Source organism: Ochotona curzoniae, unplaced genomic scaffold, assembly GCF_017591425.1.
Source record: "Ochotona curzoniae isolate NIBS_2020 unplaced genomic scaffold, NIBS_Ocur_1.0 contig_1, whole genome shotgun sequence".
Lineage (NCBI taxonomy): Eukaryota > Metazoa > Chordata > Mammalia > Lagomorpha > Ochotonidae > Ochotona > Ochotona curzoniae.
In genome coordinates this window covers 3,856,514-3,869,106 of record NW_024464918.1, presented here as the reverse complement: position 1 = coordinate 3,869,106, position 12,593 = coordinate 3,856,514, and the positions used below count along the sequence as shown (strand labels likewise).

Sequence of the window (12,593 nt, the reverse complement as noted above, 5' to 3'; positions counted from 1 at the left end):
AGAATTTCTGTCTCTCCAGCCTGCACCCGAGGCTGTGTCACCAAAGATGATGAGGCTGGCAGACAAGCTTCAGAGCATGGGCTGGTGGATACACTTGTGTGGAACGTGCTCTTCCCTGTTTCCTGGGATTCCTAAGGCATTCTGGAAATCACCATGACAGACAGGAGCAAACAGCTTCAGGGTCACAGAGCAAGCCTGTGGCCACAAGAGTTAACACTGTCCCTGGCATGTAACCCATGTGGGTACCTCTGCTCCTCTACAGGGGAGATCTGTCACTAGAGGTAGTGATGCCAGAGGGCACAATGTTCCATCTGAAGCCAGGGTGCGAGACCAGGAAAAAAGCAGGGCCACATCAATGCCAGGGAGTGGCCACAGATGATCACTTTCTACTTCCTTCTGTAAACACCACATAAGCTTCCAATTCCTTTTCCTTCACTTCTTCTAAATGTCTTATCATTATGGTCTGATCAATGCCCACGTTACTGCGCCATTTAAAAACACAATCTCCCTGCTTCAGTACGGTGGGTGGGACTGCAAAGAGAGATCTTAGAGATGAGGCAGCTCAGCCTGCAGATCACCTGACCAAGCCAGGAAAAGTAGGAGGGCTAACTCATGCATTGAGAGAACAGGCTCCATGTGTTTGGGAGGGAGACACCCCACAGGGAACAGAAGATGACATTCAACCTATGCTTGCCCCCTGAGATAACTGCACTCGGTGTCTAGCAGACAGTTAATATCTGTCTGTGCTCCCTAGTTGTTGGGACTGGGTGATTACATGGCACAAGTGTCCATGCACACAGTTCCAATGGACATGCCAACTCCACGGGGCTGTCCTACACCCGCACTGGGTCTGGAAGCTATTCAGTGTGGTGGTTACTGTGCTTGCTCTGAAAGCAGCTCTGTCTAGTTTGAATCCTACTTCTGTCCCTACTGGCTATGTGGCCTATTTTTATCTCCCTATGCCTTGATTTCATCGGTTTTTGAATGTGTTAACTGAAATAATGTCTATAAAATTTCTAACACAGGATGTGACCCCAAAGTAAGAGCACAATCAATGCTAACCAAAGATAATTCATCAGAGTATCTGCATATATGTCTGGGTGCATGCATGTGTGCACACACACACGCACATGCACGCACACGCGCACACACACACACACACAGCACTGACAAAATCCAATCACTATGACAGCACCAGGACCAGGAATACCTGTCACTTCGACATCTCATATGAGTAGTTTGAGTCCAAGAGGCTCCTTGCTAATGGCCTGGGAAAAGCAGTGGAAGATGTCCCAACCATTCGGACCCCTGCTACCCACATGGGAGACCTGGAAGAAGCTCCTGGCTCAGCCCTAATCATTAAAGCCATCTGGAGAGTGAACCAGCAGGTAGAAGATCTCTTGATCAATGGAGTTTGATCAAAGAACAAAAATATGTCAAAAAACACAACAAATGTTTGTTGCCTTATGAACCAAGGGGCTTTATGCAGCATGGGGAGCTGGCAGGTGGACAGCTACCAGGTCCTGGTTAATTCTTAAATGCTGGCTAGACAGGAGACATTGAAAATAACAGCAGCCATTTTATTTGAGCAGCGAAAGAATGAAGTGCTTTATTGCAAGAGAAGGAAGTGGCCATGACTGAATCTACTAATTAAAATAACCAGACATGCTTCCCCAATCATTCATGATCTTTCCTCAGTCTGAAAGAAAAGGCAATGAAGATTTCCATGCAGGTAATGCCAGACTAGATACTCACATTTGTCTGCTCCCTCCCAAGACACCATTAAACGAAAGGAAGACAGGCTCTAGTGAGGAGAATTACCAAGAAAACAAAACAGAGTCTGTAGATTATCGGATGCATGGGAAGGACTGTCCATTTGTATCTACCTAACAAGGATTAGTGACAAGAGCATACACTACACAAAGTAAAAAGGCATTTATGGCAATTATCAGTTGACTTTCAGATTTTAAAAAAATACATGGTAAATAACTAAGCATAATTATCTCCATTATGGGAATGATATTCAGACAACAAAGTGAGGGGAACAGTGTTCTGAATGAGGGAAAAGTCTTGAAAACTCCATTCTTATACAGAAATCACAGATAATATCTAAGGCTAATAAAAATGGCCAATAAACACATATTATTCAGATAAATTGAGGCAAACAGCAGACCAGCCGGCTTTTAGCTAAAACGGAGCTTGCGTGCTGAGAAGGGTGCTCGGTGCAGTGGGTTAAGCCACACCTTGGGACACTGATATCTTCCATCAAAGTGCCTGTGTGAGTCCTAGTTGTTGCCACTTCTGATCCAGCTCTCTAGTAATATGCTATGAAACAGTAAATGATGTCACCAGTCATCCGACACCTGGATGGAGTTCCTGGCTCCTGGCTTTGGTCTTGAACAGTTATGTCTTACTAACATTTGAGGAGTGAAATTGTAAAAGATCTCTTTTTCTGTCACTCTTTCACACAAATAAATAAATCTACATTAAAAAAAAAAAAGGAACCCAGCATTGTGGCATAGTGGGTTAAGCCACATGAGCCCTAAAAGACCAGCATCCCATGTGAGCACCAGTTCAAGTCTTAGCTGCTCCTCTTCTAATCCGGCTTTCTGCTCATGTGCCAGAAAAAGCAGTGAAAAAAGCTGTGGCTGTAGGCAACTGCCAAGATTGCCTTGTACCTAAGTAAGCATTACACTGCTGGGAGAAAAGCAAGTAGTAGCTGACAGACATTCCAGGCCTGGTTAATGTCAAATTTGTGTTACTATACCAGTATGCCAGCACAGTTGTTTATTATTATTTTTTGAAAGATATATGAGGAAGGCAAGAAATTCCAGGTTGGGACACGCCACTCTGGATTCCAGGTGTGGGGGCTGCAGATTGCCAGGGGAAGGAGTCTGGGAACGTAATGGAGTGGGAGCAGCTGAGGGCATGTTTGACATGGAAGGAATGACTTCTGGGATCTTCAACAGATTGCACCACTACACTTACAGCGAGATGGAGTTGTTTAGATGGGAGAAACTGGAAGGTATGTCTGCATCAAGCCAACCTACCCACCCATGTGGGAGACCTGGGCTAAAAGAGCATCACCCCTAGAGCTGGAACACTCAAAAGCTGGGGCTGGAGGGCATGCCCAGCTGGGCTAGGCCATAGTATCCACCTGCAAGTGTCAGAGCAGAGGGTAGGTCACAGCAGGCTGGGGTCACAGCACCCATCAGAATGCAAAAGAACTAGGTCTGGGGGAAAATTCTGTAGAGGACTTATAGGCCTGCCTCTGTAAGATGCCAACACACATTGGTTTACATGGAGTGGTGACTGACTTAGCAAGGCTGGACCCAGAACTTACTTGACAGGAACCCACCTGATACTTATAGAGCTGGGGCTGGGAGGAAGGTCGAGCAGGCTAGGCTGCAGTACCTGCCGGCATATGCAAAGGCTAGGACTAAGCCCACAGCATTCCAAACAGGGCCACTGCACTCACTGGCTACCATGCATGGGATCTGAGGCAAGTAGCAGACCTGATGGGGAAGTTGGGGAACTACCAGGCCGCAGCTCCTGCTGGTGAGGACATGAGCCAGGGCAGGGGTAGGTCAGGCTGCAGTACTTGTCAGCATTTGTGTTGGCTGGTTCTTGGGACAGGCCAGGCTGGGCCAGGACTCAGAACCTGTGGCATGCCAAGATAGTATGTGGACCACATCTAGCTGGGCAAGACTGCAAGTAGGTCATTCCAGGCCAGGTCGAAGCACCCACCAGCATGCTCAAGCCCCAGGGCTGGAAATGGGCCTGGCAGGAGAACTCTGGGGAACCCCCTGATATCCTGCAGCTCCCACTGGGGAGTGTGAGAGCTAGGGCTAGGCGAAGACCAGGCTGGGCAAAGCTGCAGCACTTGTCGGCACACCTGGGGCAGGCAAAAATGGGCCGGAATGGGTATGGGACAGGCAAGGCAAGACCACAGCATCTGCTGGGTCACATGAAAGCCAGGTCTGAGAGTGGGCCAGGCTGAGCTAGGCTGTAGTACAAATGGGTAAAACCAGAATGAGTGTGGGCCAGCTGGGCTAGACTACAGCAACACCTTGCAAGTGCAAGACTTGGTGCAAGTCATGTAAGGCTTGACTACAGTATACCGTGGCAAACATAAAATCCAGGGCTGGCAACATGCCAGGCAGAGGAACTGTGGGCACTCCCCTGCTAGGTTGTATATGCCATTGGTGAGCACAAGAACCAGGGCTGGGGTTGGGCCAGGCTGAACAAGGGGGTGGCACCTGTAAGCATACCTGAGGGCTGGGTATGGGGGTGAGACAGACTGAGCTAAGCCGTAGCTCCTGTGGGTATGCATGAGCACTGGATGAGATGTGGGCTTGGCCAGGCAGAGTATCCAGCAGAGGCTGGCATTCTCAAAATCCAGGGCTGGGGATGGGCCTGGTAGGCTAAAAGGTGTCTTCCAGACTAGGCTGTTGCACCTGGGATTTGCACCAGGACCTGGTCTGTGGCAGGCTGGCTGGGCCGCACTGTAGCCCCATCTGTTGGTGTGAGGTATGGGGTTCAGATAGAACTGACCAAGCAGATACATCCACCTCTATGTGCATTGATTGGTGCAGGTGAGAGACCAAACCTGACCCTGCACTGGTTGGCACACACACGAGTCAAGTCTGAGGTCACCCCAGACAAGCTTTCTTGGAGGACTTCACAACTAGACCACTGAACTCGGACTCTGGCCACCAGGAAAAAAATCACAGAAGGTGTTTTCTGACCCTGGAGTGCATGTTCCTGGGCCTCCTCAGTTGCTGATGCCTGTGCATCATGCCCAGATGCAAACGGGAAACATGACAGCCAGATCGTGTAAGCCAGCAGGGGATGTCAAGTGCTTTGCCAGAGGATGAAAAGCAGAACAGGGTGGACAGTGCTCCTGGTCAAGCTCTGCAGCAAGCATCTAGGTCTGTGACTTTGTCTATCAACAGACCTTGGAAAGATTTTCTCAACCCTGCAGGAATGAAACCAACAACTCAGAAGTATCAATACTACTCAGGCAACCTTCTCATAGCACTCTTCCGCACATCAGGGTCTCTAATGCATCAAAGGAACATTGCCTGCCCCAGGTGCTAATGTAGTTTGACAGCAAAGCAGCCACCTTCTGTCCTTCCCTGCTGACACAGGAGATAAAAAATGGAAACATCAGTCCCACTCACCTTCCTCCAAACCTGATCCTCTCCCAACCACAGGCCTACCTATTTAGATGCCAAATCAGAGGAATGGGTGTCCATTCCTCTCAATTATATAAACAGTATTAAAGAGAAAAATTTTAAGTTTTAAAAATTAAACAAATATAATTTTTTAAAAGAAGCAAGAAAAAAAAAACCCCAAAAGGCAATGGAAGAAACAATAGAAGATGGCCCAAGTATGTAGACCCCTGTATCCGTATGGGAGACCCAGCTAGAGTTCTTGGCTTCTGGCTTCTGTGTGGCCCACCAGGCTTTTGCAGCCATTTAGATTGTGCATCAGTGAATGGATAGTGTGTGCGTGCGTGCACATTTATCTTGCCCTCTTTGTCACTCTTTCAAATACATTTTTAAAAATTAAAATAAAAAGGGGGATACCGGCGTGATGGCTCAGTGGTTAAATCCTTGCCTTGCAAGGATCAGGATCCAATATGGGTGCCAGTTTGTGTCCTGGCTGCTCTGCTTCCCATCCAGCTCCCTGCTTATGGCCTGGGAAAGCAATAGAGGATGGTCCAAAACCTACGGACCCTGCACCCACGTGGGAAATTCAGAGGAAGCTCCTGGCTTTGGATCAGCACAGCTCTGGCTGTTGTGGCCACTTGGGGAGCGAACCAGTAGATAAAAGTTCTTTCTCTCTTTATCTCCTCTTCTCTGTAATTCTGCCTTTCCAATAAAAATAAATAAATCTTTTTTAAAAATTAAATGCTGCCATTTGCAACAAACTGATCCCAACTGTAGAGCATCACGCTTAGTGAAATAAGCCAGTCCCAAAATATTCTCACAGATGAACTGTGCAATGAAGACTAACATACTGGGACGTAATGTTACATTACAGTATGCATCTCTATGCTTAAATAGAAGTGTAAATATGCCCATACAACATGATACTAGATTTTCCACCTCCACCTCTACCCACCATGTCATGACATATTTAGCAGCAAGTTAATGTTGCAAATGTTACTAAGGAACTATACTACCGTAATAATGGAAAGGAGAGAAATAGGGAGGGAAGAAATGAAGGGCGTGTGAAGAATCCCTGTACTTACAAAACTGTAAAACATAAAAACAATGTATATTGTTAAAAACGAGAAGCTTTCAGGCCCGGCATAGTGGCCTAACAGCTAAAGTCTTTGCCTTGAACGCGCTGGGATCCCATATGGCCGCCGGTTCTAATCCTGACAGCTTCACTTCCCATCCAGCTCCTTGCTTGTGGCCTGGGAAAGCAGTCAAGGACAACCCAAAACCTTGGGACCCTGCACCCATGTGGGAGACCTAGAGGAATTTCCTGGCTCCTGGCTTTGGGTCAGCACAGCACTGGCTGTTGCGCTCACTTGGGAAGTGAATCATCGGACAGAAGATCTTCCTCTCTGTCTCTCCTCCTCTCTGTATACCTGACTTCGTAAAAATAAATAAATAAATAAATATTTTTTTAAAAATGAGAAGCTTTCTTAAGAACAAGGCTTAATGAAAATGGACAAGCTATTCTCACTAATCACTCTAAGCTTCAAAGTAATATTTAACTTTAAAAATTGTGCTTATAGTAGTCACAGGATGTGGCTAAGAACTTGCATTATTTTTAATAAATTGTTTACTCAATATTACGTCAATTAATACCATAACATTGTATATTGTTGCTGATGTTATGTTGGAGCTTTTGATTGATTGGGTTTTTACTCTGTTGGCTCTACCTTCAGACCAGAGAAGGTCTCCCCAAAAAGCTGTTGAACTTATCTGGACAATAAGATGCTGGACTCTATGCTTGGTATATGCTTGCAATGAAGGAATCTCAACTGAACTTGTACCATAGTCACACAACAAGGTGGAGGAATCCACCATGGTGGGAGGGATCTGGAAGGGGTGGTAGGAATCCTAGTACCTATAAAACTGTGTCACATAATACAATGTTATTTTAAAAAAATTGTGCTTACACACTTATATACATTCATTAACTTCATGTTGATGAAAATTTACTATTTTTATCCCTGTTGTGGACTGTGTTCACTGGCTCTGTATTTAAGCGGATGTATAATAGAAGCGTAACAGAGACTGACATGTTCAGATGTGGAGACAAAGTACAGTATGTCTCTGCATCCAGACCAAAGATGGACTCCCAGTGAGTCAGCTGACAGTAGGGAGCTGGACTCTCCAACATGGTCCATGCCTACAATGTCAGGGAACACTTCAATAACGGAACGATGGACTTAACAATTGTTCATGAAGGATCACTCATTATAATACTACAGGGCAAATCAACAGGGGACAGGAGGGAACTTGGAGAGGGGAAGGGGAAATCCCAGAGCAAATGGAACTGTATCATGGAACAATAATAAAAAATAATCTAAAACTTTTTTAAAAATTGTGCTTATAGAATATTTGGAACAAAATGAAAATTATCTTACACAAGATTTCTCTTAAGATCTAGCTCCATTTACTGTTCCCAAGACTTTTCAGATCTCTTTCTCCTACAGTTGTAAAAATCCATATCACCCACCTGGCAATTAACCACCACTCTGCAATGAGCTAAACACTTCAACTATTAAATCTGTCTCCCATGTGTTTTGTGACCCTCCCTAAATCACAGCTGCTTTACTGGGAAGAACACTTCCCATAACCCTAAGGGCGTCCACAGTAGACCAGAGACCAAATCCAAGCAGGTACAGCAGCTGGGTTCCCATTACCTGCATACGCATTGGCCTGCTGCAGAAGGTCAGTGCAGGTGTGCACATCGGCAAATGCACGAATGCCCAGGCAATTGGTGGGATGCAGCTGAGACTGCAGGAAGTCACAGCAGTTCTGCCGAACGTCCATGAGTTGCAGCAAGCTGGCTGCTGGGAGCAGCACCTGCAAGGGAAGGGGACAGGCTGAGACCCGGGATGCCAGCAGCACAGCGTCGCTTACCCTAGCACTGCTTCAGGCCTGTCCACTCCAGGTTCACAGGCGGGGCACGGCTCACCACTGCCTGCCCACTGAGACTGCTTTCCAGTTTTGTTTCCAGCTTCTCTCTACAGACTCCAGACATCAGTGGCTCCTGGGTATCCCTACCGCCCACTGCAGTCTGCAGTCTTCCCAGTCTTTAATCCCTGGAGAATTTATTAAACAGTAGGTTCTGATTCAGTGACTCTAGGATGGGGCCTAGCCTGAACTTGTATTGAGAATCAGATGAAGCTGCCATCACTGAACATAACGAATACCAGAACCTTACAGCACTGGTTGTCACACTGGAATCACTTGGGAGAGTTATTAAAATTCTACTGCCTGACTTTTGCCCCCTAAAATTCTAACTTACAGACATGGGATGGGTCTGGGCACTGAGATGCATTTAAAGACCCCACGTGTGAGCACCACACCCTGACAGCCTTTGGTGTACTGTCTGTCCTCACTAAGAAAGGAACTCCCCACATTGCTCACCAGCTTGTGCGCTGCTTCAGTACTGTCTACTGTCAGGCACTGCTATTCCGTGTCAAGCAGAGAAACCAGATCCTGCTCCTAACAGAGTTCTACAGCCTATAGGACACTCACCCCTAGTCCCTCAGCACTCAGGCAACCATGCTTTATTCTCCCATTCAAAAGAAAAAAGTAAAGAACATCTCTGGGTTCAGCCTCAAAGAAGGGAGGGGTGGCTACCCTTTGGAAAGGTCATGGGACACAGGAGTATTTACACTGTATCCTGTAAGACAGAAATAGCTCTTGCTCAGGGGTCGTGCACATGTTCTTTCCTAAGAGCCGGGAAAGACTGGCTGGAGCAGGCCAGCTGGGCGCTCAGATTGCCAACCCGTGTCAAGTTTCCCCAGGACTTTCCCCTAGCTGCTGACCAAAAACACATGCTGGAATGCCAGGCTGAGTTCTATTACACTTCAGCTCTGCTACACCTCCTAACTGTGAAAGGAAGAAATAGCCTCAGTATGATCTTCCAAAAAAAAAAAAAAAAGTAGAACAAAATGACAGAAGAGAACAGTTCGATTGCAGACTCCTTAGCTGGAATCCCTAGCATCCATGTACCCCAAACCATCCCCTTGTCCCAGGCCTTTGCTCTGATCCCGCCTCCAGCTATTCCCATCCACAAGGGTTTGCCCAGGAAGACAAGGGCTAAGGATACATCTGTTTTCTTGATTTAAAGCACCTCAAGGCCTCCTTCTCCCTCATCATTTAGACTCTACAATCCTATCCTTCTCCCAAAAGGGAAAAGAGCTGTGACTCACTCACCTCTATGTGCTCAGTCCCCAAAATCCAGCCTTCCTGACCCCCGCCATGAGGGCATCAACTTGTGCAGAACCAAGAGCCTTCATGGGACTCAAAGTGCTAAGACTGGGACAGAGATTGTGTCCTTCGTTATCACCACCACCTGAAGTGGCCATTGAGTGAGACCTCCACTGTCAGTGGCCATCCTCCCAAGCTAAATTACTACCCTCAAATAGAAAAGCATTTCCTTCCTATAAGCTTCCACGTGACAGCTGGCTTCTAGACAATGTGCTCCCAGGGGCTGGCATGGTGGCTAATCCTCTGCCTGTCGTATAGGCATTCCATATAGGCACCAGTTTGTATCCAGGCTGCTTTATTTCTGACCCAGCTGCCTGCTTATGGCCTGGAAAAGTAGCAGATATTGGCCACTGCACTCATGTGAGAGAAACTCCTGGCTTCTGGCTTTGGATTGGCTAAGCTCCAACCAGTGCAGCCATCTGGGAAGTGAACCAGTGGATGGAGGATCTCTCTTTCTCTCTCTTTTTCTCTCCTCTCCCTCACCTCCTCCCTTTCTCTCCCTACCCACCTACCTATTCTATCTCCTAATATGCCTTTCAAATAAAGATAAATCTTTAAAAAGAAAATGTGTTCCTTTTTACTCTCTTCTGCTCTCTCCTCCACTCCCCATTTCCTCACAGGACAACAGTAAATAAATCTAGCAGTGTCTGGGCTTTTCTGAACCACTGATTCATTTCTGAGAAAGAAAAAAACAAAATCACCCTCTACTCAAAGTCTCAGACCAGAAGTGAACACAGCTAGGATCCAAATCCAATCATCTGCTCCCCTCCCCAGTAGACAGCACCCTGGCTTCCCGAGGGCAAGAAACCAGGAAACCCATTAGCCTGTGGGCCTGCTCACTCTGGCCAAAAACAGATTCCAGGACTAGATTAGTCTCTGCCCACTGGTTAAGTGGATCTCCATTAACCATTCTTGCTGAATACACCAAAAGCTCTGCTCCCAATTCCCAAAAGACTGTTCTGGCACTCCCTTGACCAACACTAGCTACAAAGCCTTGAGTTAAGGCTACAAGTTGACCAAGTTGCCTGACTGACCTGAGTCTGGTCCAGTTTTAGCACTAAGAGTTCATACTCTCTGATACCTCTTAATTTGGAGCAAACACGAATAACTGTTTGCTCTAAGAGTAGCCTCTAACCTATAACCCTACAAAACCCAAGGGGAAGCAAATCATCAAATGGTATCCTACTCAGAGGTGTGGGGAGCCCTAGTGACCAGGAATGAGAAGAGGCAAGAACAAGATGGCAGCCCCTTATCTCCCAAAGGAGGGTTTCGGAAAGTCCAGTCTGTCCATCCCCATGTGCTCTCCACCAAACTTATACAAGATCCAATGAAATGGGCCCAGCACAATGGTTCAGTGACTAAATCCTTGCCATGCAAGTGCTAGGATTCCACAATGGGATACTACTCCGTGTCCCAGCTGCTCCACTTCCCATCCAGCTTCCTACTTACAGCCTGGCAAAGCAATAGAGGATGGCCCAGAGCCTTGGGATCCTGCACCCACATGCAAAATTTAGAGGAAGCTCCTGGCTCCTGGCTTCGGATCGGTACAGCTTTGGCTGTTGCTGTCACTTGGGAAGTCAATCAGTGGACAAAAGATCTTTCTCTCTGTCTCTCCTTCTCTTTGTAAATCTACCTTTTCAATAAATAAATAAATCTTACATATATAAATGTTATAATAATAATAAAATATCCAACCAACCATAAACACTCCCATCCTATTCAGGTACTTTCTCACCAGGAAGACAGCAACGTGGTTTGGCACTTAAATTTTCATGGCAACTAGCCGGAGAAATACAGTTATAAGTACTTCCTGAACTTGCTCTTTAGTGCTTTGTTTTTAAAAATCTGCCTAGACAGAAATACCAAAAACTTTGCTACTGATTATTAAACTCAATAGGCAAAAATCATAAGGCTCTGCTCCCTCGTGACTTATCACCCCTAACCTGCCAGGGCCACTCCACTCCAAAAGCATTCTCCAGCTAACTTCCTAAATTGAACTGTGCTGTGGCTTCTCTAAATGTTTCCTCCCCTTTCGACCTCACACTGAGATTATCTATGCGTCAAAGGCTCTATTTTTTTCTCCGTCTGCTTTATGCAGAAGAGTGGAAAAGGAAGTCAGGGAAACTAGATGCTCAGGAGGAAGATTTAGAGGCCACAAGACACAAAGGGTGTTTCGAAACATTTGTTGAAAATGAAATTTATTTTAGTGCAAAAGAAATTTGAAATCCAGTGCTAGCTTTTTAAAAATTATACATTTTCAGTAAACTCTTTGAGGACTCCTATATTCATGGATGTCATAAATTTTTATACCAAAATAAAATTTCCTTTTAATTTCATTTCCCAGGAAGATTTCGAAGCTCCTTCACCTATCAATTTCTAGTTCTTATATTACATTCAATAAGTTGATTCCAAAAGGAAAAAATGTCATATGTTCTCTCTGATATCAGGCCACATTCATGCAAAATGCAAAAACAAATCAGTATATAAGTAAACATGTATATACATATATTCTCATAGATAAACTGTAAAATGGAGACCAGCATATTGGGAAGCAAAGATATGTTGCAACATACATCTCTACTCCAAATAAAAGAAACATTCCCAATAAAGTTTAATATAACTTGACAATACGATAGTAGATTTTCCACCATCACTAATACCTACAATGCCATCATACAGTTAAATTGCAGAATTTTGGACTTGTGACTATTGTGAAACGAGTATACTATCGTAATAATATGGAGGAAAATGGTCGGCGGGGAGGAGAATGGGGAGGGAGAAATAGGAGGAGAGGAAATTCCTTTGTCTACAAAACCCTATCTTAGAAAATAAGGATAACAATAAAAAATTAAAATAAACAAAGAAAAATAAATACATAAGTACTGTGAAGTGGATGAGTGCAGATGACGAAGCTCGTCTAAACTATGCAGCCCACATTCAACTTCCTCCAGTTTCTCAAATTTAGAGTCTGCCCCTCCATCTAGGACCCAATTAAGTGTTTGCTTAGTTTGTTTAATCTGGAAAAACAAAACAAAACAAATTCTAGGTCCCAGAGATTAACTGGGGTCCAGACCAATGGAGTTCTGGAGTCTGGACACGAGGACAAAACAAATCCCCTGATAT

At 45.5% G+C, this 12,593-nt stretch overlaps 1 protein-coding gene across 1 annotated transcript in view; it reads right to left on the bottom strand.

The window, feature by feature from the left end:
- KLHL3 (kelch like family member 3) overlaps window positions 1–12,593 on the bottom strand; it is a 95,196-nt gene that overhangs the window by 48,999 nt on the left and 33,604 nt on the right. The window contains exon 5 of the mRNA XM_040975588.1: window positions 7,892–8,054. Within this exon, the coding sequence (XP_040831522.1) occupies window positions 7,892–8,054 (163 nt within the window). The remainder of the gene's footprint in view (window positions 1–7,891; window positions 8,055–12,593) is intronic.